The following is a 26,604-nucleotide window of genomic DNA, read 5'->3' on the forward strand; positions in this document are numbered from 1 at the left end:
TATAAATTGTGATGTAAAAGTCTGGGTTTTCTAATGCTCTTAGGCAGCCTCTGTGAAGGGGTCATTCCACCTCTCAAAGGGAACTCAATCCTTGGGTTGAGAACCAATGCTCTAGATGGTGATTAAAATCTAAAATTCCAATAATGGCATTGCTATGGAGGGTTTACTATTGCCTTGCTTGTCTGTGCTCTTGAGTCTCTCAGCTACTTAAGTTCATCTGCTTTGGGACTTATATGATGTCAGAGGGTCCTGAGCGGTGAGTTAGGAGCAGAGGAAGGAATAGAAATGTTAGGGCTGTTATGGACTGCCCTTGCTAATCTAGCAAGTTTGCATTAGACTAACGTGCTTCCGTGAGCTGCCAACCAGCAGAAGGGACGCGGGTTGAATGTAACTCTCTCACAGCTCAGAAGAGGCTTTTCCCAGGAAGAGGGTAATGTAGAGAGAATTGTGCAGGGTCTGGTACCTTGAAAGGATACGGAGTTGAAAACTAGAGAGGATGGGCTGCTGTGTGTGCTGTGGAAACAGGTGACCCTCATCACTAATCTACAATATTAGATTTGGGCCTAATCGTCGATTGAGCCTCTCGTCTTCTACAAAACTAATTGGGATGAGCTCTGAAGCTCCTTTTACTCCTGGAGTCTGGAGTGGGGAGCTTCCTGTTCTAAAGTTTTGAGAGTTGCTAGAGGCTGCTTGAGGTACAGCCCAGGAGCTAAGGCTGTCCCTGTGCTGGGTTTTGGGGAACTTGTTGGCTCTGTATGGATACACCTGAGCAAATGGTATATAGTTAGTTATTTTGACTGGACTTGGAGCTCAGGGGTGGGGCGAGTCAAGCAGACTCTTCCTCTGCAAAATGTACCTTTATAGGGAATGCTTTTCTATAAAAAAAATTCACATGGTTATTAGTTATTCAACACAGTTACGAAATGCCATAGCAAGACAATGTAAAGGAAAGATTTGTTTTGGCTCACGGCTACAGGTTTCCTGTAGGCTTTTTGGCTTTAGCTGACTTCTGGCCTGTGGTGAGGCAAAGAATCAGTATGAAAGGATATGGAGAAGCATAGCCACTCACTCAATGCATGGTAGCTGGAGTGCAGAAAGAGACTGGAGAGATCGGGCACAAAAGCCTCCTCAGGTGCACCCCTCTAGGAACTAATGTTTTCCAATTCGGCCCTCACTCCTATAGTTCTACTTCCTCCCAATGGCCTATTCGGAATCTGAGCACATAAATGTGTCTGTGGCTATGCGGCATGAGACACAAACTACAACAGCCCCCAAGTGGCCTGAAGCATCCCCTTATCCTTCAGGGACCTCCACTCATGTGAAGCCATCTTTGACTTCGCTACCGAAAAGAATTTCAAGATGAGCCAGTGCGAAGCAGAGCTGGGTTTGTTAAAAAGGGAAAGAACATTTAGCATATATTTAAATACATGGTGTTACTAGAAAAAGATGCCCAGAGAGGGAGAAGAAGATACCCAGAGAACATGACATGGGCTTCTTCAAGGACAGTAGCTCTTAAATATCTTAGCCATCCCCATAAGTCCTGCTTGGTTGTTCTCAAGTTACAGCTTGAATGATTACTAAGAGCAGACAACCCTCTCCATCTGTCTCTTTTTGATAAGTGAAATTACAGGATGACTCCATATGATTATGACATTATAAAAATAAACCATGAGCCACAAGACTGTGCAAGGCCAAAGGCATGTAGAGTTTCTAGTGAGATTCGTAGACAACAGTAGGCTTTCGTCTGGGACAGAAGAAAGGCGGTGCATACATAGGTCTTAAGCATGATTTGCTGCTAATAGTCTTAATAGTCTCATTTAAATATTTCTTTATAAAATGTCTCTGAATGCCTTTGTAGCAAATGTTGTCAGTTGTTCTTGACTTCTTGACTTTAAGATGGTGAGAGTCTTTGAGCAGATCCTGGGTGAGACACTCCTTTACAATGCTTTGTTTAAAGCTCTCATGATCTGATAATCTCTGGAAATGCTTTCACAGACACATAGGAATTGTGATGTCCTAATTTCCCAGGTGTCTCTCAATCACATTAAATTGATTAGCAAAATTTACCTTTACATCATGTTACTAAGTAGATACAAAGAGGGACAGTGGTGTGTGTGTGTGTGTGTGTGTGTGTGTGTGTGTGTGTGTGTGTGTAACAGACTGAATATTGGAGGTTTCAATAAAAAATATACATGGGGGCTGGCCATTAAAGGCTAGGCTCACAACCAAAAATATAAGAAATACACATGGGCAGCTGAGCCTCTAGGTCTAGCAGATGGTTTGATCATGACTGTAAGCAAGATATCCACACAAGAATGATCAACCAAGGCTCAGGGGACCACCGTGGTTGTGACATGTGAGCTATAACTTGAGAACAATCACAGGACAGTGTGATACAGTTCCAGTGTGCAGATCCTAGGAGTCCAGACCTTCAGAGAAGTGAGGAGGCAGGTGTGAGCTGACCATGCTTTCAGGAGAACTCAGAGTCAGGCTTTGAAGGCTCAGTAAACATAAGTTAACACGTGACAGAAGGTTTCATGGGAGCAAGAGAGGTGACTGGTATTGGGTCAGGTCCTGAAAAAAAGAGATGGCAAGTTTTAGCTAGGTGGGAGCAAGGCGTGAGACTGGCTTGGGCAGGATGGACCTAAAAGAAGACTGGTCAAGTTGAGCCTATGAACATAGAGATGGTGTGGACTGGGGGGGTGAGGCCAGGAGGAGACTGCTTTTTCTCTTCACATGTGTCTTTATCTTGTAGGATTCTCAGTAAGTTGAGTCAAGATATCAACAAGAACGAAGAGAGAAGGAGCATTTTCACACGCAAGTGAGTGGGCAGCTCTGCCCTAGGCACCTCTATAGGGAAACTCAAGAATTCAAATCCCAATTCTTTAAAAGAATCTGCAACACTTGTTTTGCCTTGACTGTCTCCTTTCTGCTGTTCTCCTCTGTCCCAGGGGACATGAAGAGAATGCCCAAGGAGGGGAGGAAGTTTCCTCTCCCTGGTGAACATTTTGCCCCCAGGTCAAGGAAATCAAGGAGTACATTCCTTAGATCTTTAAACAGTCACAAGCTTCCTTCTGTGACACCATGGTGGCTTTAGTGGTCTCCAGAAGCTGGGGGGTGGGGGTGAGTGCAGCCAAACTCTGGCTGCGAAGCATCAAGAACACAGATCTTGGGTAATGAAACATAATTCCTATTGGTGCAGAGGGCTATGTTGGAGAAAGAAGATGCCCTTAGATTGACAGGCTACTGAGATGTTATTTGTTTTTTGCAGACCCCCGGTTCCACGATATCCTGAGGAAATAGGTAAGGGTACCCTGACTGAAAAACAAATGCTTTAGGAGGTGATTCGTGCTTTGGTTCTGGCCTCCTTGAGTGCTGTGCATGGGATGTGACTCATTAGCTCATAATCCAGGTCTTTGGCGTGGAAGGGTTTGGGTTCCCGCCGAGAGGAGGAAGGATGACATTCTAGAGGTACACTGCAGAGACTCAGCTTTGAGCACCTCATCCGAGCCAGTGTCTGAGTGTTTTAGGCAGTCTCTCATTGTTCACTTGCACAAAACATCTAGATTTGGGTTCCTGGTCCCCTCTTAATCCTGTTGAATAAGACACCCCATGAATAAGGCCCCATGTCTTATTCTGGGAAGACAATCCTTGTTGACTTTTATATAAAGAGAAGAAAGATTAGGTGCCACTGCTGCTCTCTGGTAGAATGAACTCTTCAGACAGAAATGCTATGGTCAATAGTAAGTTGATGTTTTGGTATGTTTTCTGTTGCTTTAACACAGCTCCTAAAGCTGGGTACTTTATAAAGGAAAGAGGTTTATTAATTTCAGACGTCTAGAGGTCTAAGAACATGGTGCTCCCATCAGTTCAACGTCTGGCTAAGACTGCATAACAAATAACATTATGTAGGAAAATGTGAGAATAGGGAGGGGCATGTGTCCAAGTGACCAAAATACCAGGAGTGTGCCTATAACAGATTATCTACTTTCACAAGGCCCTTATGTGACACCTATTCCAGCATGGAAAGACCCAAGTCTCTTAAGAAAGATGGTAATCAATTCATGAGTTTCCTTTGATCTTATTTTCTCTTAACGATCCCATCACTCCTCAATACCATTACATTAGGATTTAACATGAGTTCTGGTGGGATAAATTGTACTCAACACAGCTGTTGATGGCTCCCATTCACGGAGAAGGAAGAATGAAGGCCTGTAATGATCACTGGGAGGGAGAACTGCTCTAACTTTGTTTGGTTCTGATGGTGGTGTTATCTCCTTCATAGAAATCCATGAAGAAGACGATGGTGGCTGGTCATCCTTTGTGAGTATGGCTTGGGCTAAATCACCCTTGTATATATGGCCAGAATGGCTGTACATTGGTCTTAATACTAGAAAAGGAGCAGTCTCCTTCCACCAACAAGGCATTGAAACATCCCATTTCAGGTCCCAGGAAAGGGCCAAAGTAAAATATGTCCAGCATTGGAAGCCCAAAGGTTTCTCTCTCTACTACTCAGCTCTGCTTCTGTGGCCTAGAAGCAGCCATGGGCAGCGAGCAAATGAGTGGGCTCCCTGATGAATACAGAAGTGGGCTGTAACTCACTGCCACACCATTTATCTTCACAACCATACCCAATCACAACAGCTATCCATTCCTTTCTACTATCCTTACTAGAAATCTATGCTACTGTAACTCTTCTCATGGAGTTAAGTCACCGCTGATAACGCATAGGGGAAAGCATTGCAGAATGGAGTGTTAACACCAGAGAGGTGCCCATGCCGATTTTACATGGGAAGGGTCATGGTGACAACACCTTTCAGAGTCCAATGGACTATGCATCTTCTTTCCTCAAACTACACATGGTCACCATGCACAAAGATAGACAGGGGCTAAAAAATTCTGTGATGGAAGAGAGAGCTGGAGGGATGTGCCTTGTGCAAAGTTCTTTGTCAGGTAAAGGCAGATCTGGGACCCAGGCTGTCCAACCCTCGGTCTAAGTGGTCTTTCTGGCAAGTGGCCACCTTTAGGTCTTTTAAAAACCATGCACTGAGTGTCCTGTGTCCTATTGGCATTCCAGTAAATGAAAGTACTTCATCTGAAAGAAAATGGTTTGCAAGTCTGTTTTTTATTTTAAATATGGGAAAGCAAAGGAATGCAACAGATTTATTTTGTAAAAAAGGAACAAGAGAACTAGTTTCTCCAGATGTGTTTGTGCTTCAGCAGCTGGATCCCTGCCAAAGCTCCTCTTAAGTCTTCCCATGCTCAGCCAGAGACTAGTCTTCAGTTCTGTCCCCAAAGCACGAGTTTCTAGTCTCTGGAGGCCATCACAGACAGATCTGCCGGGAGGATGCTGGGGTCCCGGGCAGAGATCTCATAGGTTCATGCTGTAAAATGTTGCCTTGTGACACCCGTATTAGCTGTGACGTCCCTCGACTGTGTTGACAGGAAGATGACTATGAAAGTCCCAATGACGACGATCCAGATGGGGAGGATGATGGTGACTATGAGTCCCCTAACGAGGAGGAAGAGACGCTAGTGGACGATGCTGCTGACTATGAGCCGCCACCCTCCAACGATGAGGAGGCTCTGCAGAACTCCATCCTGCCTGCCAAGCCTTTCCCCAACACCAACTCCATGTACATTGGTAAGGGTCTCGTCGCAGCCCGCTAGTCCTGCCAGCCCTGGGAGAAGCCGCCCATTGAGCTTCTCTGGGTGCTGATTCCTGTCAGCTTCTGAAAAACTGGTGGCTTGAGGCCAGAGACTCTGCCTCTCTGGCTGTTTCCTTATGAGTAATACAGGATAATACTAGAACAGAGGACAAAGGCTTGATGGGAAGAGGGTGGTTATGTGGCACCGCCATCCACAGAAGGTCATAAGAAATGTGAGGGCACTCAGAGGGATTGGTTCTGCCTTTACAATGAGACAGACTTTAGGATGTTCCTCATTTACCTGCCGTCCTGCACTCACATGTTCTTCCTCATTCATTCATTCATGAAGTCACGAATGCTTCTCCTCTCCTGTTATGAGCCAGACACCATGTGCTGGAATCTACCAGGAAGGAAGATGCACCTTTATCCGGTGGGAATTACTTTCTAGAAGAGGAGGTAACAGAAAATGAGCATAGGCACACTCGGTTTCCTCTGCATCCAGGGGTCAATGTGTCTCACCCTGGGAGCTGTGTTGTACTCTGCTTCAGACTGCGCCCCACCACCTGACTTTGTGTATTGAGGGATAGAACATGAAAGCTAACAGGCAGGGAGCTTCAGCCATCACTGAGGCTATTCCAGACAGAGCAGAAAAGGGAAACCAGGCTGGTGAGTATCTCTAGGTGCCTGTCACAGAGACATGGAGTGAGCATGACGGACCTCATCCTTGAGCACTCCTGGTGGAGTGGGTGAGGCGACACTAAGCTAATGCATGACACTAAGCTAATGCATCCTGTCACTCCATTAGGCCAGCATAATAAACGGGTTTGCTCCTTCAGGGTGTGGTATTTGAGCGACAGTCTTCGGCTGATATTAAATACTGAATGGCAAATGAGGAAGGTTTGGTTAAATGACGCCGAACAGGGTAGGGGAGGAACATTTGAAGCACATAAAACGGCAGTGCAGAGGCCCTGAGGTCCCAAGGAACATGGGCTATCCGAGGAGCTGAAAGGCAGCCTGTGGTATGGATACCAGACTTCCCCTTACCCCTTGCCCGAACCCCCTTCCTTCTGGAAGGGAAATGATATTCTTCATAGGGCTAACAAAGGGGTAGATCAAGTCCACAACAGCCTTTCCAGTCTGAAGTTCCAGACTCCTTCCTCAATCTTCCCCAAACCAACAGTTAGTCAGTCTGTTAGTTGGGGTTTCTGCAGCTTGGATAAGCCTCCAGGGCCAAAAGTACAGGATGCTAGAGGCACTTGCTACTCCTGCCTCGCTGTCCGGTGCTGGCCTTTCCCACCCAAAGGGGTAAGAAATCCCAAACTTGTCAAACTGGTTCTGGGAAGTTCTGTGGCAATCGGAATAATGTGTCTGTCTAGGGCGAGACCATGGGCTGTTTAATTTGGTAACAGAATTGAGAGCCAGCCCCTCCCTGTAAGGGAGGGGACAGACAAAGGACGAAATAGGAGAACATAGCAGCCCAGAGTACCTGTGAAGGGAAGGAAGCGACAGAGTGAGGAGCTCATGAGGGTGGCAGCGAACTTAATCCTGTGCAGTGTGAGCATATGTATGCAGGCATGCACACACGTGTCTCTGTGCATGCTTAAGTGTCAGCATACACTCATGTTTCACGGCATAGGTACATGCATGTGCATGTTGAATACACACACTTGTGCTCTATATTTGCAAATGTGCACATATATGCACAGGGATCATGTGTGCATGCACATGAACCCTTGCTCGTCCACACATGTAGAATTTGTATCTGAAAACACTGGGGTAATTCTCTAGAGGCTTCCTTTGGCTAGAGGTGTCTCAGATATTACCTGTTTGTGTGTAAGGTACTGTGGGAGTTATTCCAATGTATAAGAAGACTTAAACCAAATCTGCAGGATGAGGGACAGATCTGGGCCAAGGACTTCCTGCCTCCTGTAGGACCCAGGCTGGGTCTGACTATATGTCAAATTCATGCTGGTACCGGTGGAGATCTGGAGGAGGCTCCTGACACCTCAAGCTATAGTCAGGCACAACATGTTCTAGAAGAAGCCTAATTCAAACGTTTTAATTTTTTCTCTTTTCGTTTTTTTTCTTTCTTTCTTGGTTTTTGTTTGTTTGTTTTTGTTTTTCGAGACAAAGTTTCTCTGTGTAGCCCTGGCTGTCTTAGAACTAGCTCTGTAGGCCAGGCTAACCTTGAACTCAGAGATCCACCTACCTCTGCTTCCCCGGTGGTATTAAACGGCTCTCCTTTCTTTTTAATATTGTGTTTCCACAGACCGGCCTCCCACCGGCAAGGTCTCCCAGCAGCCTCCGGTGCCCCCGCAGAGACCAATGGCCGCCCTCCCTCCCCTGCCAACAGGCCGGAATCACTCGGTAAGCCTCTTCCCTTTCTTCCAGGCCGCTTTGTTTCCACTACAATTCGTTCTTCCGGTAGACAGAAAAGGAACTAAGCATCTTGACCTAATTCTAAGTTTGTAAGAGGCGGTTATGACAGGAAAAATGCACACCCTCACGTTCCGCTCAGTAGTTCAATTTTGTGATGACATAGAAGCAGTTTCTATGTATAGCATAATGTTTATTGGCAGTTTTTTTGCACCAAAAACAATATAAACTGCGTGTATAATGAGATACTCCCCTTCTCCAATATCATTGTGCTACTTCCGCTATTTAACTGTGGGAGAACCAAGTCTGGCCTGGCATCTTCCGGTGTTGCCTAGACTCTCGAGGTAGGCCTCCCCGTGCAAGCAGCGCTGCGCCACCTGCTGGCAAGGTCAAGAACTTCCAGGGATGAACGCCTTCAGACCACAAGATTTCCAACTCGGTGAAGCCCATGAGAGAAACAGTGGCACCGAGCCCCACTTTCCCTTTTCATTCAGCATTATAGTCCAGCTCCTATGGAGGTTACATGAAGCTCAGTCTAAAGGAGTCATCGATGTGCTCTTTCCGCAAGGGGCCAGGACAGAGCTAGGAGGGGAGATTGTGGTGGGAGGAAAGGCATTTTGCTTTTGAAATCAGACGGCTGGCACCTCCACCACTGGGAGGCAGGCTTTGCCTATCATGTCAACAGATACTGATGGGGCTACTACTTCACACCAGTGTCCTCTGTGCCGGGGGAAGAACACGGAACAGTACAGAATGTTCCGACTTTCATACCGTGTTGCTATCAACAAGCACACAGATGTAGAAATGACCTGGGTATGTGGTTTAGGAAGACAGGGGGCCGAGTAATATGACAGAGTGTACAGAGCTGACACCGAGCTGGCACAGGACGAGCCAGTCATAGGGAACGCAGAAGGAACATCCCAGGCAGAGGAAACATAGGCACAGAGATGTTCACGAGTAGGTATGAGCTTTGGGTTTTGTGAGAACTGTAAGGAGATCCTTATTCGGGGACCATGGAGCATTAGCGAGGAACATAGAAATGGCTTCAAATGGTGGGCAGGGCATCTACTGTGGGGCTTCATGGGGGTGGGGGGATGGGGGATAGGGGTAGGGGTGGTAGGGGTGGTGGTGGAGGTGGTGGTGGTGGTGGTGATGGTGGTGTCATATTTCACTTCTGATGTGACTAGAACCTTGGAGGGCTTGGTAGGGAAGTTTCTGCTTGGTTCTTTGCCATGCAAAAGGCTGAAGCATGAGAGAGTGAGGAAGTTCAGAGGGGCACGACCTCAGCAACTCAGCTGACAGCTAGCTGCGGGACAGACCTGGAGATGGAGAAAAGGGATCCAGATACCTTTGGAGAGGGAAAAGTGGGAAAATTTCCAAACATTTGGACTGGGTTATTATTATTTTTTTTAATTCCATGCTGCCACTGTCTCCGGCCCAGCCCAACCATGAAGAACCTAGCAGAAATCGGAACCATAAAACAGCAAAGCGTATGTACAGGGTGCTTTCTGCACCCCCCCCAGCCCACCCACCCAATTCCCAGCCGGATGCTTTCTTTCTTTTTTAACTGACCTCAGCTTTCTCCACTCCAGTGCCTGCTCCATCAATAGACAGAAGCACAAAACCTCCCCTGGACCGCTCATTGGCTCCTCCTCTTGACCGAGAGCCCTTACTGGGTTGGTATTGCTCATATTTTATGCACAATAATAATGGCTACGTTTATAGAGTGCTAAGCACACACATATTATACACACACATACACATACATACACACACACACGATCTTGTTTTACTACTGGCACAATACTGTAAATTCATGAGAAACATCCTCATTTTACAGAGGAAGAAACAGAGGCACAAAGCAATAACTTTCCAACATCCCTCAGTGAGCAAATGAGGAAGACAGAGACCCAAAACCAGATCAGCCTGGTGCCTGAACCCCTGCTTTTAGTCCCTGGGCTGTGCCTGCTCCACCAGGCCTGTAAGCTGTGTTCACTTTGACCAAGACAGGGCAGGATGGAACCCAGTATTCAAGGGAAAAAGGGGCTGAGAGGCAAGAGCACCAGAAGAGCTGTAGTCAGCTGTTTTGGTCGATACTTATCATTTTGCTGACCCAGGGGATGTTGCGTTTTTAGGCCACAGTCTCCTGGCAAGGAGGAAACATTTGCTAAAACATTTGGATATCAAAATTGCCTTTTGCAGTGGGTGTGTACAGTTGATAAAACACTATGAACTTTTTGCACAATTTACTCATGGTTCCAGCTCCCCTTACGTAGAGCTATTCTTTAATTCAACTTAGCTACAACTTATGGAGCAGCTAGGATGGAGCAGGTGCTTTACATCCTTGGGCCAAGTCAGTGAAGGGGTGTGTTCTCTCCACCTCTCAGACGACAGAAGGTTAGAGAGGCTAAATAGCATGCCCTGTTTTGTATAGGTGGGTTAAGACTTGAACCCATATCTTTCTGACTTTTGCACTGAGGTCGTTGGCTTTGAACTTGCTGTAGACAAGGTCTGTCTGGGCAAGAAGTACGTAAAGTGAGTAGATCTAGGCTCCATACTTTCTCCTCTTCAGTGGAACTCTGAACAAGGTCTTTGCCTTTTGGCCTCGGACTTCTCCTTGGTTTGCAAAATGATGTTGAGACACCTTGGATTGGAAGCTGCAGCTTGTTGTCGTTTCCCTGACTCCCGGTCTGACTCTGCCGAGGCATGAATTTGGGGTTCACTGTACACAGCGTATCAAGAGAAAGGCAGACAAGACCCGGATTTGAACCCTGCTCACTAAGCCAGGGCATCAAGAAAGTGGGATACAGATGTGAAGACTTCACAGTCATCTTTATACACAGCTCACTCCTTTAAAGAGTCACCTTTTGTTATTTCTATAGACATTTTAGAGATAATGCTTCCTGATGACACATGTTGGAGCTTTAAGTCACATCTTTGTCCATGAAGCTGCTGAGGGACTGACTCCTTCTACTGATGCTTAGCCCGTACATCAAGATCCTAACATGGCCAGAAAGTAATACACACTACAAGTTTGCCGCTTAGTTGGTTGATTTGTGTCTTATAAATCAAATACTTTCTGAAAAGGGAAAGTGTACCTCGGTCAAAGAATATTAATATTACTCTATAGATAAGATGTTTGATCTCAAACTCTGAATGTTTACTAAACTTCTTGTGTGCCACGGAATGCTCTTCCCTTGGCCTAGTGAGTTCTTCAAAGTACACAAACATCTTAGACCTTCTTGGGTCACCCATGAATTCAGCCCTTATGGGATGCTGGGAATATGTGATTCCAGGTGGATAGCATCAGTATGTACTTCAGGGTATGAAGTAGGAGAGAATGGGAAAGAAAGAGGAGCTAGCCAGCATTTGTCAGCACCCAGCCATCTTTTTTTTTAATGTTTTTTTTATTTATTCATTTATTATATATAAGTACACTGTAGCTGTCTTCAGATACACCAGAAGAGGGCATCAGATCTCTTTACAGATGGTTGTGAGCCACCATGTGGTTGCTGGGATTTGAACTCATGACCTCTGGAAGAGCAGTCGGGTGCTCTTAACCGCTGAGCCATCTCTCCAGCCCAGCACCCAGCCATCTTGTCCCTGACCTAACGTATAAGTTATCATCTGGCCCTTGACACTGACTTCACAGCCAAGGTACCTGAGATCCAACCTGGTCAGGTATTAATAAGGCCTGCTCCCAGATCTACAGGAACCTTATCAATAATGTTTTTAATCACATAGAAAAATAAAAGTACACTTAACCCATGGGATCTTAGATACCATAACCGTAAACTGTTTTGAGTAACTTGGCATTGAAGAGCCCTCAGGTATAAATACTTGGCTTCAATACCATCTGTCCTCAAAGAGATCAAAAAGTGAGCAAACAAAATTCATTGCCATTACTACCACCACCATGATAATCACAACCGCAACCACGACCATAACCATAACCACAATGACATTGACTGCTACCACCACGACCACCATCATGATGAACGCAACCACAACCATTGCCACCATCATTACCTTCACCACCACCACCACCACCACCACCACCATCACCACCACCCAACCACCTTCACCACTACTAAAGTGGTTTTGCCACAGCAGGACAATTTCCTAAAGCCCTTGTTCCCAAGATAATTCTTTTTTTTCATAAACCAAATGGAAATAATACCAGGTGTACCACAGTATTTGGAGGAAAATTATACCCTCATGACTCACTGGTTTACTTCAAAGTTCAGAATAGGCCAGACAACGGATGCTTAAGCCAATGAAAGAGACATAGAATTCCAAGAAGACATTCCCCCATTTGATGCTGAGCTATACTGAGTCACATGTGGAGGAGAAGCTCAGACCCCACAACCCCATTAGCCGTGCGTAGGGCAGTGTTGGCAAGCAGGTGGTATTTTAAGCCTATAAAGTCAGGTGTTCTGCAAAAGACCCTTTGGATCCGAAGCCCCAGCTTAAAGTCCGTCTTCTCCTGGAGATCCAGACATGGTTTTCATCAGAATCTGTTTTTCAACCCCCAACCTCATGCCTGTCCCACATTTAATGTTCTGCTCCCTCTCGTTTACAGGAAAGAAACCCTCTGATAAGGTAGGCTGCTTTTCTGGTTTGTTTATGGTTTTAGTTTTTGTTTGTTTTGATTTTTTTTTTTATCTCATTCTGACTCTTTGGAAAGAGCTCAATTCTCACGTGTCTTCTCTAATGTCTTGCAGCCCTCCGCTCCACTGGGAAGGTAAGCCCCTGTTGTACTGTATCAAGCTCCAGAGTTCTGCTGCAGATCTCTGCCCAATTAAAGTGGCTTTTTAAATAAATCCTTTCTCTTCCCACTCAGGGAGCATTTACCCAAGATACAGAAGCCTCCTTTGCCGCCAGCCATGGACAGACACGAAAGAAATGAAAGAATCGGACCCCTGACAGCAAGGAAGCCACCAGTTCCAAGGTGACTGTTCTATACTGCCTGAGTTGGGCCTTTGAACTCCATTACTTAGGTGGTCGGGGGCTGCTTTCCTTGCTGGTTTGATGAAAACTATTGAGGTCTGCCAAGAGAATAGGAATCTAGGTGAGGAGGGGGCGAGCTGAAGTACTTAGTGGAGAGTACAGTGTGGTTGCTGTGGGAGGCCTTGTCAGAAGCCGGTCTTGGTTTTTTGTTGGACTTCCCCTACCTTGGCAAACTGACGCCTGAACAGCTCACAGGAGCTATACCTGCCGCTTTGTTTTATAAGGGAGCAGAGAGGAAAGAGGGCAGGGGACGGGGAGGGCTTCGTCTAGGCCTGCAGTAGCCACTTCCGTACTGCTCAACCATTTTTACAACCACAGGAGGCAGAGCTCTGCTCTAGAAGCTTTACCTCTGCTATAAAATCATGTATGGTCTATTTACCAAATGGCACAAGTGTACTCGGGTTCTGGGCCAGCCCGGCCAGTTGGAGAGGGAACAGCGAGTTTCATTTTCTCCTCTGTCTATGAAGATTCATGACCATTGCCCTCACTTGGCTGTTGTAAGGATTCAGTAAAGACTTAAGGGCCACGATGTGCCAAGAAAATCCCGAGTCATTGACTTTCATAACATTTTAATGGATTATTTAACAAAATCAAAAACCATGAAAAACAATCACAATGGCCCAGATATCAAAATTTTCAATAAAACGAGGCAAGAACTGATGGCATGAGAAACGCCTGACATCAGCTACTCAACGTTCTTCCTCCCTCTTTTCCTCCCTCCCTCCCTTCCTTCCCCTCTTCCCTCCATCCTTGCCTTCCTCCCTCCCTCTCTCCTTTTCTCCCTCTGTCTCCCTCCCTCCCCTCTTTCCCTCTCTCCAAGGAAGTCCAGATGCCTCTTCAGCCCTTAGCTATTGTCAAAGCTGTTGGACTGGCCTGTCCATCTGTGCCAATGGCGCCCAGGCCCTATTGGAAAAGCCTGGAGCAGGGACCTTTGCCAACTGTTTTCTTATTACTTGAAGGGCTGGCCCTTGTGGTGGCTGGTTTAAAACCTCAGCTAAGAAGAATATTACTGAAAATGGTTTTATTTGCCTGGAAAAACATCTACTCAGTGAAATCTAATAGCTCCTAAAAGCTGACTAAACATATATATGTGTATAATTATGTAATTATTTGCTACAGCAGCTCTGTAGAACAAAGGTTTGCCTAGCTCAGCTTGTCACGATAACAGGGCATCCAGTGGCCACATTTCCCTTCTCTCCCGTACCCGGCGTTTCTGCTGGCATTCACAACTTCCCCTTTGGCCACGGCTCAGTAGGTTTTATTTCTTCTTATGCGATTTACTGAAATTATATTCTGGGACTGACTCTTTGAAACTCTTGATGCTCCCGTCTCTGCTCTAATTCATTTCAGGCATGGAAGGGGACCAGACAGAAGAGACAATGTAAGTGTGAAATGTCATTTAATAAATGCTTGGCACAGGGACAGCCAGGGTAGGCTCTGGGGAGGTGGGACTGCATCTGCCTTGCCCTCATGTGAACTCAGGTAATGAGAGCAAGCTCTTCAAAGAGTCTGTTAAGTGCCAGTTTCTGTATCTTGTTACTTAGAGTTATTCAGGCTGAATTGCCTAGCCCCTGGCCCTCTGGGAGGTCCCGGGATAGCTGGTTTCCTGCAGCCTTATCCCCAAGGGTAGTTAGCAAGGAGAGTGAGGAGCAGGAATAGAGGAAAGGGTCAGGAAGATGCTTTGGTTTCAATGGCCCTGGGTGACATCACTCTTTCTTAATGGGAGAAACTCACAGTGATGGTCGTAGCTCAGAGTGATAATGGGCTCAAACTCGCATGGGCAGTAAATTCACATACCCTGCATCTGAATGTAGGTCTGTCTGGGATTCTCTGTACTCTGTGATCTCTTACAATAGTTAAAATGTATTATTCTTAGTATTGTATCTCTCTATAGGGTGGGGCATTGCACACGCACCACAGCATGCATATGCAGGCCAAAGGACAATTCTGTGGAGTTGGGTTTCTCTTTCCACCCATCGGGCTCTGTGTGGCATGTGCATTTTACCCACTGCACCATCTTGCTGGCTCCAGGCTTTGCTTTTATTGATGGCCACCATAGATGCCTTCTTCTGATCAGATGCTCAGCCAACAATGGCTAGTGTTTCTGTTGCTCTATGTTAGATGATATATTTGTTGAACTATTATGGAGACAGACACCCCAACATTTCACAGGCATAACTGCACACCATCATGGAATGGTCTATGTGGGCTAATGGAAGAGAAGGAGCTCTACGGATCAGAGCCAAGGGTGACTTCTTAAAGGCAGTGAGAGCTGTGACAGTCCTTGAATGGTACAGAGAACATGGACTGGGTTGCTCCACTGTCCTTCCAGTCCCAGGAATGTCTTAGGAAGAGGCGAGGAGATGATTATGGGCAACAGGCTACAGAGACATAGGGACAGAATGAAAGAGGGAAACTGAGGCTGATATCACATCCCCGAGGCACCCAGTCTCTGATGGATTGATCCTCCTGAGAATCTAGGGTTGTGCCTTCCTGAGCTATAGGGGACACAAACTCGGTGCAGGAGAGCAGTGGCAGTCTGGGCGAACTCCTGCATGTTTATTTGTGTGACCCATTGCTAAGATGGGTGGTTCTGGCTTGCGTAGAAAGCTTTATTAATGCCAGGGGTGCAGTGACTAACTTTATCCTTAGAAAATGGTCTGAGGAAGGTACCACTTCATCCCCACTGGGCTGGTCTAACTAACCAGTTCAAGTTGGTTCTTAGATTTCTAGTCACTGCAGTATCCCTTTTGACCCTCATTTCTTTTGGGGGGAGGGAGGGATAGCCTCTCTCTTCTCTGTCTCACAGGCGACTCTGCAGTTAACATAGTAAGGGAAGAGACCTTGTAAACTTCACCAAGAATAAATGAGGAGCAAATACTGCAAAGAAGGGTTAGGAAGAGGGCTGGGGCTTTGGGCCAGGCAGGTTTGGGGGTGAATCCTTTCCTGCTGTCTGTGGTAAATGCTCAGAAGTACGAGTATCATTTCTATTGCAAAGGGGGTTCCATTCTTAGAGGAGAAAATCGACTGAAATGCCCATCTCTTAGAAACCTCATGAGAATAGTAAATGATGTTGTATCCGAGTCCTTTAGGAGCCTCAGAACCTCTGTCAAGTTCGGCATTTGAGGGGAACCCCAGATTGGAATGTCTTTGGATGACTGTGAACACTAGAAACCATTAACCACTTAGCACAGTCTAGCTGGGTTGTGAAGAGCGGGAAGCTCTAGAAAGTTCTCCACACCTTACCTATTATGGAAAGCTGCAACTGTTAAAGAAAGAGCCAGCCACATTTTTTGACTGGGGAGAGTCTTCTCAGAATTTGGATTGTGACGGTAATATATTTCATTGTTTTTCCCTTGCAGGATGAAGATGATGGTATGTGCACAGATCTTTCTCATTTTCCATTCTCATTTCTTAAAGCTCTCATGTCTCTCACTTTCCTGACCATCTGTTTAGATTGAATTAATGAGTATGGACTACTACATGTCAATTAACATAAACAGACACATACCAATTGCTACACCTCGTGGCCTTAGTAAAATGGGAACTTAAGTTTATGCATGATAATTCAGAATTCCTAACTGCACAGACAATTTCATATATGTCTTGATAGAAATTCTTCTCAGATTTATACCCTCTAACATTTGTGGATACAGAATCAGAAACTGCAAATGAACAACATGGCGTTTGGTTTTGGTATTCAAAAAAAAAAAACACAAAATAAAAATTGTAATAATTTCTAATATATAAGGTTTCCCACTAATGGTTTTCTGCCAAATAAGCAGTTCAAAAATGAAATGGAAAATTCGCTGTACAGAACAATAGCAATTTCAAGTGATTCCGAGGTGGCGAATTATCTAGAAAAACCATTAGATAGGTTATCGTTCTACCATTTGCTAATTAAGCCTGATCGTCTGGATTTTCGTCTCACCCTTCCTATCAGCTGGGTTTGGTTTAAGTTGGGAAGGTACTCTAAATGTCCCGGATATTAGTTCCGACTACTCATTTTTTTTTCCTTCTCCCCTCACAGTGCACCAGAGGCCTTTGCCACACCCATCACTACCTTCTATGAGCTCCAACACATTTCCTTCGAGATCTACCAAGCCCAGCCCCAAGAACACATTCCCATTGCCTCACATGCCGGGAGCCATCTCAGAAAGGTTGGTGACTGTGCCACTCAGCTCTAACTAAGCACAGCGCCTGGTGACCTGTTCTAGCTTCACGTAGGCTGCTGTGACAAGCACCCTGATGGGCAGAAATGCAGGGAAGGAAGGCTTTGTTTTACAATTTAAGGTTCTAATCCAGTGCTTCTCAACCTGTGGGTCTCGACCCCCTTAAGGGGTGGAGGGTCGACAAATCAGATATCCTGCATATCAGATATTTGCATTACAATTCAGTAGTGGAATTACACTTTTGAAATAGCGGTGAAATAATTTTATGACTGCGGGTCATCACAACATGAGGAACTGTATTAAAGGGTCGCATCATTGAGAAGGTTGAGAACTGCTGTTATAGTCCAACACAACAGAAAAGCCAAGGCGTGAGGGAAAAACAAGCAGCTAGTCACATCATTCCCACGGTCCAGAGGAGGGAGGAACGAGTGCATCCACACGGCCTGCTTGCTTTTGTTTGCACTGGCTGGCTTTCATTCATCTACAGTTCAGGTCCTGGCCCATGAAGTGGTACACCTACCGTGGGCCGAATCCTCCTACCCCAAGTAACTATCAAGACAATTCCCCACAGATCCACCCACAGGCCAATATGATCTAGATAATTCTTCAGTTGAGACTGTCTTCCCAGGAGACCCTAGGTTGTATCAAGCCAGCAGTTACAACCAGCCAGTGCAGCTTAGCACTATGGTCAAAGCCAGGCAGCTCGAGGGAGAAAGACACGAGCCACCGTGCAGAGCTGTCTAAGGGAACAAGCAAGATGAGATTGGAGGACAACCTGAGCAGCTGGCCCTTCTCTGAGTTTGTGGAGTTTAAGGGAAGTGGGAGCTGACTTGTCCCACAATGGTCCCAGAGAATGAACTCATGGAGGGTGTTTTCACTTGCTCATTTCAAACAAACCACATTTAGGAACAAAGTTAACTGAAGTTGGAGTCCTTCTTCCATCGTGGATGGGGAACAGAGGATGTGCCTTGTCCCTGACGGAGGCCAAGCACCCATGCTCAGGCGCTGTCCTCAGAAGGATTATTTTTATCTTTTTATCATCATCATCATCATCATCATCATCATCATCATCATCATCATCATCATCATCATGATGTATTTTTTGTCATTATTTCTCAGTCATAATAAGACCAGAAACAGACGCAAAGACCTGTCTAGCTGAACCCAAGAAAGACCCAGATCATCCCTACGCTATGCAGGAGAACCAATAGGCTACTTCATCTGCCCCCCAAGGCCCCAGGCCAGTTGCCCACCAACTGCTTTAGTAGTCAAAAGAAGCCATCTCCTCACCTTGCAGACAGAAAACAGAACCAACAGCATGACCTGCCCACCCCTGCCAACTCTCCGGGGAAATTCCTAAAGGCCTCCCTTTGCCCAGGGTCCCCATGCCTTCAGTTCTCTCCGTTCCCTTCTCCCTCTGGCTTTCTCTACTGCTGTGTCCAATGGTTTGCATTATCCTACACACAGCTCTAGCCCTGTCTTCCATTCCTGAAAACTGCCAAGAAGATTAGGTGTACAGAGCAGACTTGGACGATTTGGGCTAGGTTGGTTGGTGCTAGTGCTTGGCACAGAGGGAGAGGTAGTGTTCCAGGCTCACCGTAGGTTTCCCTTCTCAGCCTTGCAAACGTTGTTGCTCTGATGTGGCAGAGCCCGCCCGGCACTCTCTCCCCACATCCTGACTCCCTTTCTCTCTGCAGACCAGCACCTCCTGGGGATTCACTGTTCCCCCGCATGCCTGTCACAGTGTCCTCCTTCTTTGGCCATTTTATAGACCCTCAAACCCCAATTAAAAAGTAATTTTTACATTTAGTTTATAAGCTTTATGTTTACTGATTGCCTTTGGCTAGTGAGACGTATTAGAGTTAGTCATCTTGGGACACCAGTATATCAAATAATTTCCTCCTCAGCCGCCCTTCCATGACGCCAGCGGTGTGTGGAGGGCAGCAGTGACAATGCAAGAAGCATCTACAGCCTGGCTTCTTCAGCCCAGCTACCCGTGTGGGTCCCATCACCCTACCCCAATTTAAAGCTTGTTCTCTTCTCTGTTTCTACAGTAACATTGGCTTTCAGCAGAGTGCCTCCCTGCCATCATACTTCTCTCAAGGTTTGTACACTTGTGATCTCTGCCTAGTAACATGTCCATGGGGTTAGAGGGTAATGGGTCTCAAAGCCTTTCAGCAAAGGCTTTGTTTAAAGTGTATGCCTTCTTCATTTTAACACTTAATTCAATGTCTGCAGGTTACCAAGGGCTGTTGGAAACACACACACACACACACACACACACACCACCACCACCACCACCACCACCACCACCATCACCATCACCACCACCATCACCACCACCATCACCATCACCATCACCATCACCACCACCATCACCATCACTATCACCACCACCACCACCACCACCACCACCACCACCATCACCACCACCACCACCACCATCACCACCACCACCACCACCATCACCATCACCACCACCACCACCATCACCATCACCATCACCACCACCACCACCATCACCATCACCACCACCATCACCATCACCACCACCATCACCATCACCACCACCATCACCATCACCACCACCATCACCATCACCACCACCATCACCACCACCATCACCACCACCATCACCACCACCACCACCACCACCATCACCATCACCATCACCACCACCACCACCATCACCATCACCATCACCACCACCATCACCATCACCACCACCACCACCATCACCATCACCATCACCATCACCACCACCATCACCATCACCATCACCAAATGCCAGCTTTATCCCTGGTCTTCCTGCCGAGAGCTTGGTCCCTAGGCTTCGATAGAACTTGAAGCAATGCATAGCTTCCTTGTGGTTTCAGTGAGGAGTCTGCTCTCAGGTTGTGAACTGAGAAGCACACAAAAACCCAGCCTCAGAGATTCTAAATCAAGCCAAATATGACAGCTCATACTTGTGATCTTGGGCCATGGGAGGAGGATTAAGAGTTTATGTCCATCTTAAACTAGAGAGCAAATTTTCGGCCACTCTGGGCTACATGAGATCATGTCTCAGAAAAACAACAAAAGTTTCTGACACAAAGGTTTTCCATTTCCAATGTTGCTGCCACTGTGTGTCTGCCGTGAGTGTTCCCAACATTGAGCGTGCACACAGGTGCCTGGGAATGATGTTCAAACATGGATCTAATTCGGAAGGGCTAGGTGTCCCCTGAGACTTAGCATTTCCAGCAAGCTGATGCTATTGGTCCATGATGCTAGCAAAGGTCTGTGAGACGAGACTGCCCTGGGATGATTTTAAGGCAAGAGACCTGCACATGTAACTTAAAGTTCTAGCTGAATGAATGCATGTTAAAATAAGGAGATCTTTGTCGTGGCTGGAAACTGGCCTAGTACTGTCAGATTCTCTGACTTGTTTTCCAAGAAAAGTTAAAAATAGGGCCTTTAAAGCAAAATCGCAGGGTTGGGGATTTAGCTCAGTGGTAGAGCGCTTGCCTAGGAAGCGCAAGGCCCTGGGTTCGGTCCCCAGCTCCGGAAAAAAAGAACAAAAAAAAAAAAAAAGAGTTAAAGCAAAATCGCTCAGGACTTAAATATTGACTTAAAATGTTAACACTATGGTGAAAAACAGACACTTAAAAAAAAAGTCATGGTGCATGTTCGGCTGTAGAACTGTGTATCTGTACCATTATGAAATTTCTCTGACTGTAGACCACAGTTGAGGGCTCACAGAGACTGGCTCCGCAATCATGGAGTCTGCGTGGGTCTACGTTAGGTCCCCTGCATATTATGATTTTTAACTTGGGGTTTTTGTGGGACTCCTAATAGTGGGAGTGAGGATGTCTCTGACTCTATTTCCTGGTCTTGGGACTCTTTTCCTCAAACTGAGTTGCCTTGTCCAGCCTTGATATGACAGTTTGTGCCTAGTCTTACTGTGTCTTCTTAGGCTGAGTTCGGTTGATATCCTGGGGTGGCCTGCACTTTTCAGAAGGGAGACAGGAGGAGTGGATCTGGGGGAGACAGGAAGTGTGGTGAGAGACTTTGAGGAGTAGAGGGAGAGGAAATTGCAGTCGTGATGGTTTACATGAGAGGTGAATAAAGAAAAAAAGAAAAAATGTCATGGTCGACATGCAGAAGTAGATTTTAAATATAAAATGACTTTAGTACGTTTGATCAACAGCCTAGTAACACATCTAATTTACACAAGCATTCCTTCTGGTGGGGACATCATTCCCGGTGTGAGAGCCACTGCTGGCCCAGTGGCGGGTATTAAAGCTCAAGGTTGAGTTTTTTTTTTTGTCATGTGGGGGTGCAGTTGTCTACTCACCCCAACTTTTCTCAGTTCTTCAAGCTTGCTGTTTTAATAGCACATCCTTTCCTCAGTGGATCCTGGTGCAGAAGCACCTGGGGTGCTTTGATGCATGGGGATTCCAGGGACTCCTGGAGCAGTGCCTTAGGGGTTCATACTTAGGCAAGGTTTGGGAAACACAGGCCTTAAGTCTCAGCCCTGCCTCTCCTGCATGGAATCTGCTCAGACTCTAAGCTTCACATGCAAAAGAAGCTCTGCCCCTTTGGTCTCTTGGCCCTGGAGATTAAACATAGCAGACAGAGAATGCCTTATTTAAATCTAGGTAGAGTCATGCTAAGCAACATTCGTCGAATGAATGAATGAATGAATGAATGAATGAATGAATGAATGAGTGAGTGAATAACAGAAGAATGAGAGAACATTCTAGATAATAGGACCTTTCAGCTCTTTTCAGCTGGCCTAACACAGAAACCAACTTGGCACCCATAGTCAACACAGGCAAACATTTCCCAAGCTGAGGAACTTTCCTCTAGATTTTAAGTTAACTCTACACAAGAAGAGAGTCTTAGAATGAAGGAAGCATACATAGGCTCTGTGACAAGCTCCTGGCTGAGCAGATAAGTTTGTGGTGTCCGTTAAGCCAACAGTTCTAATCTTAGGACGCTGCAGAACCCAAACAAACAGAAAAACCACAGCAAACATTGGCTGTAAACCTAGCGGTATTCTTGAAGCACTTCCTTTCTTTCTGGGAACTGAGAACATAATTGCCTCTTTGCTGCTGCCAATGCAAGCTGTTGGGAAAGGATCCATGTGTGCTGGTGTGGCAGGCACCGACGAAGGGCCTGCTCTTTGCAGGTTCTTCCTGAGGCACAGAGTAAAACAATTGTGGCTGTTCTTAAAAGCAGGCCCGTGTGATGCTGCATGCATGTTCAGGGGCCCACATGATGTTGTTTGCATGTTTAGGGGATCACATGATGTTGTATACATGTTTAGGGGACCGCATGATGTCGTACACATGCTCAGGGGATCACATGATGTTGTATGCATGTTTAGGGAAACACATGATGTTGCTTGCATGTTTAGGGGATCACTGAAGCATTGGGATCTCTTCTCTCCAAGTTTCCGCAGCTTGGTACAGAACACTACCCAAGCAGCCCTTGTAGCTTTAGAGATGGAAATTATTTTTCCAACCTCTTTTTCTTGAGAAATGAATTACTCTATGGGAGCCTTCATGATGAATGTGTTATGAAACATGGAAACAATGGCTGATGGGAAATTAATCTTCAAAATACTTTGCTTCGAAGGTCCCAGCAGCAGGCCACCTGTCAGAAATGAAGTCAGAAACTTACCTTTACCAGTTCCAAACAGGCCTCAGCCTCCATCTCCTGGGGAAGAAGAGGTAATGCAGCTGTTTCTGCTTTGTTTGCCTTTTTCTCTAGCAAAGGGACTTTAAGAAGCTGTAGTTGGCTGTTCTGCTGTATTTGTGTTCTCGGTTAGAATTTCGTTGTTACCATTCAATTCAAAGAGCATCTGTGTCACTCAGCGGTCTAACCCTTGCCCGAGAGTGTGTGAGGCCCCATCCTGGATCCACTGCATTGCACACAATAAACCAAAGACTGAGGGGAGATGTAGACAAGAACTAATGTGTCCTTTAGTGTTCTCGTACAGCCTTCCAGGGGCATTAAGAAATGAAAAAGCATAATCCTATTTTTTCCATCTGTTTCTTGGTTTCTAGCCTTAAATATGGAATTCTCTTAGCCGCTCCATTAGGACAGAGTTTTCATTAAGTATGTTGCTATGATGTAATAAGCTGAAGAAGTTCCTCTGTCTCTGTCTTTCAGGAAGAAAGGTTCCATTAATAAGGGGGGCTCCTTCACAAATGCCTTTGCAGTCAGTGACATGATAAGAAAGCAGTCCACACAAAACACCTTCCCTGCAGCCCCTTCTAAGTGATTCTGGTCAAGAAAACAAATGTTTCAGACCTCAGAGAACTGAGGTGGTGATTTATGGGAATTATTAGTTGGTTTTTTTCCTTTTTGCTTTGTTTTTGTAACTACAGAACTTACAGTGCTTTTTAAAAATTTCTTTTTGTAGTCTCCATTAGACGAAGAATGGTATGTCTCTTATATTACCCGGCCAGAGGCAGAAGCTGCTCTGAGGAAGATAAACCAGGTACCTTTCTACCACGTATTGTCATGCAGGTATAAATGTTAGTGGGGAGAGGAACAGGTTATTGACACACACTGGGTCTCCAGTGTGAGCCAGCTACTGCTCCCGCTGCCAGGCGCTGTTCCTTTAAGACCAGTCCATGCGTCCATCCTACTTGCTAGCATCCATAGAACCCTTTCTCTGAGTGGCCGTCCATCACTTGTCTAGCAAAAATTCTAAATTAAGGTACTCGTGTATCCATTGGCACATATTAGGTAGTTTTATGAATGAATCAATGAATGAATGTGTCTCTTTGTGGAGGGGGTGGGAAATCAAATGAATCATGTAACATTTCAGAAATCTCACTAGTTCATCTTCCTCTTAACACCCTGTTATCGCCCAAGTTCATGAGAAAGATTCATGTTAAAGGCATATCTGCAAAGCCTTCTAGAAATTTCTAGCTAGTCTTTTGATATTATAAAGTCTTAAGCAGGTCCAGTACTGACCAATAACTCTAAGTCTCTTGACCAGAGATGGGAGGACAACAGTGTGAAAGATGTTTCACACTGTTGAGGCCACAACAACTATTTTCAGTCTCAGCAGCAGATTTGATCCCCTGGAGGAGTTGGTTTTTGTTTTTGTTTTGTTTTGTTTTTAATCTGGATTCCTGAGTCTTAGGGAGTACAGCGGGGGCTGAAGGAGTCTTCATACTCTCCAGGTGATTCTGAACTCAAGCCAAGCTTCTGATTCTCTGGTCCAGTGGGAAGTCCTTTTACCAGACATGTTCTGACCAGCTCAATTAACTCCGAATCAAAGGAACAAAGGAACGCTGTTATTGAATATTGATGGCTATTTAAAACCCGTTCTAATTAAATACATAGAGGAAGGAGTGATTTACATGGGTCTTACTAATTAGCTCTATTTTAATATTAGGTCTTTGTCATGCTGCATTATATTGCAATTATTCTTGTAGGAAAATTTAAAGTACAGAGCAAATCTCAGGCCCTGTAAGTACTGGGGAAAAGGTGACAAGAATGTAGAAAGCCCACGTTCACTTTTGTTCAGGTTGGAGTAGAGGAGTGTCCATCTCACAGGCAAATGGTGCGTTCCGTGTGGGAATGTGGAAAGGGGGGGCTAGCCAGTCAACAGAAATGAGTAGCTATATAGAAAGTGAGCCACCTTATTTCTTATGATCTTTTATCCACTCACTGATCTTTTGTTTTTACTACTGAAAAAAATATTTTATATTAATACACTTCAGAGATACTCAAACCTCAGATACAATCTCAGTTGTCCTTTTGAATAATCAAAGGAGCGAGGAACATCCCCAGCCATGAGGAGGACTCAGTGTCACCTGACACCATGACAGCTTTAGCAGGGCCCTAGAGGCTCGTCTCTTAGACGGTACAGAAGGACTGACTTTCATTGCTCCCACTAATAGCGAGCCCCTATTCTTTTAGGATGGCACCTTCCTGGTTAGAGACAGCTCTAAGAAGACAGTGAACAATCCATATGTCCTCATGGTGTTGTACAAAGACAAAGTTTACAACATCCAGATCCGTTACCAGGAGGAAAGTCAAGTCTATTTGTTGGGTACTGGGCTTCGGGGAAAAGAGGTAAGGCCTTACATCTTCATTCTTTGCCCAAATTCCATACCGTAGAGCAGGCTGAATCACGTGCTATTTAGCAGTTATGCTGTTAAACAACGTTAGTGAGGCCCTCCATTGAAGGAGGAAGGAAAAAGGAAAGCACTACGCATGACTAGCTCCACTATAGGAGTCTTTCTTGGATTTTCACTCTAAGTAATCCAACGTCATAGGTGTTCACCTGTTTGTGATGCTTAGGACTGAACCTAGGGCCTTGTGCTCGCCAGTCAGGTCCAAGCACTGAACTTATCTCTGACCCCAAAGTCTAACATTTAAAATAATAATAATAATAATAATAATAATAATGATGATGATGATGATGATGATGATGATGATGATGATGATGGTGATGATGATGATGATGATGATGATAAAAAATACATTTAGGAAGTGTCAGAGGCAGTATCTTCTGTTTTGACTTCTTGTGACCTAATTTTGGTATAAGATTTTGGTACTTCTATAAACAATATTTAAAATACCGTAAGATGGGCTGGAGAAATGGCTCAGAATTAAGAGAACTTACTACTCTTGCAGAAGATAGGGGTTCTATTCCCAGGATCTGCATTGGGTGGCTCACAACCTCCTTTAAGTCCAGTTTCAGGGGCTCTGACGCCTTCCTCTGGTGTCTGTGGGCATCTGCACTCACACGGTGAGTTCACAGACAAGCAGGCACAGACACATACATCAATAACAAACTTTTAATTTAAAATCCCATTGAGAAAGCTGAGCAGCCTAGATTAGTGGTTACTGGGATCCGCAGGGCATCTCTGGCTAACCTGAGCCTTTTGGCTCTGAGAGATGGCCGTATTGCCAAAGGAGCGTTCTTGTTTGGCCAGTTTTTTGATGTGAAGATAAAACTAGGCTGCCTTTGCAGAGGGAACTAACAAATGTAATGTCTTAGGACATTTTCTAAGGTTACCCTTAGGAACCCAGCTGAATGAAACATCTACAGAATGAGAACAGTTCACTGATGACTACAATCCGAATACTTCCCACCAGTGGCAATGCTGAGTGGAAGAAACATGATTTTGATCAAAAGTCTGGGTCACTTGCTCCCCATGGACAGGGCTGCATAATCTCTCCAGAGGCAGCGTCACCTTCCAGTATTTCTCTTGGTCTAGCATGAACATACCTGTTTCCTTGGCGGAAGGTACCTGGGCAGCTTGTCTTAGAACATCTAGGGGGATGAATGGGACCAGTCTCTTTGGCCTGGGAGGTCCAAAGACTTGGCTGCTGAGCACATTGTGAATTGGCTGCTCCACATTGAGAATGTGGAGGTGACAGGGAAG

At 45.6% G+C, this 26,604-nt stretch overlaps 1 protein-coding gene and 1 long non-coding RNA gene across 2 annotated transcripts in view; one reads left to right on the top strand and one right to left on the bottom strand.

Moving 5' to 3' along the window:
- Positions 1 to 26,604, top strand: part of Lcp2 (lymphocyte cytosolic protein 2) — a 46,905-nt gene that overhangs the window by 18,027 nt on the left and 2,274 nt on the right. Inside the window, exons 4-20 of the mRNA NM_130421.2 lie at positions 2,756 to 2,821; positions 3,272 to 3,303; positions 4,286 to 4,323; positions 5,446 to 5,644; positions 7,918 to 8,015; positions 9,466 to 9,514; positions 9,617 to 9,700; positions 12,607 to 12,626; positions 12,749 to 12,768; positions 12,868 to 12,975; positions 14,385 to 14,415; positions 16,397 to 16,409; positions 17,065 to 17,194; positions 19,261 to 19,310; positions 22,826 to 22,920; positions 23,616 to 23,693; positions 25,130 to 25,285. Of these exons, the coding sequence (NP_569105.1) occupies positions 2,756 to 2,821; positions 3,272 to 3,303; positions 4,286 to 4,323; positions 5,446 to 5,644; positions 7,918 to 8,015; positions 9,466 to 9,514; positions 9,617 to 9,700; positions 12,607 to 12,626; positions 12,749 to 12,768; positions 12,868 to 12,975; positions 14,385 to 14,415; positions 16,397 to 16,409; positions 17,065 to 17,194; positions 19,261 to 19,310; positions 22,826 to 22,920; positions 23,616 to 23,693; positions 25,130 to 25,285 (1,267 nt within the window). The remainder of the gene's footprint in view (positions 1 to 2,755; positions 2,822 to 3,271; positions 3,304 to 4,285; positions 4,324 to 5,445; positions 5,645 to 7,917; positions 8,016 to 9,465; positions 9,515 to 9,616; positions 9,701 to 12,606; positions 12,627 to 12,748; positions 12,769 to 12,867; positions 12,976 to 14,384; positions 14,416 to 16,396; positions 16,410 to 17,064; positions 17,195 to 19,260; positions 19,311 to 22,825; positions 22,921 to 23,615; positions 23,694 to 25,129; positions 25,286 to 26,604) is intronic.
- On the bottom strand, positions 5,492 to 9,179 carry LOC134480773 (uncharacterized). The gene is made up of 2 exons (XR_010055569.1): positions 7,858 to 9,179; positions 5,492 to 6,092 (listed from the first exon to the last, which is right to left on the bottom strand). It is a non-coding gene; the product is annotated as an uncharacterized LOC134480773 (long non-coding RNA).

The sequence above is a fragment of the Rattus norvegicus genome, chromosome 10 (genome assembly GCF_036323735.1).
Source record: "Rattus norvegicus strain BN/NHsdMcwi chromosome 10, GRCr8, whole genome shotgun sequence".
In the NCBI taxonomy this organism is placed as follows: domain Eukaryota; kingdom Metazoa; phylum Chordata; class Mammalia; order Rodentia; family Muridae; genus Rattus; species Rattus norvegicus.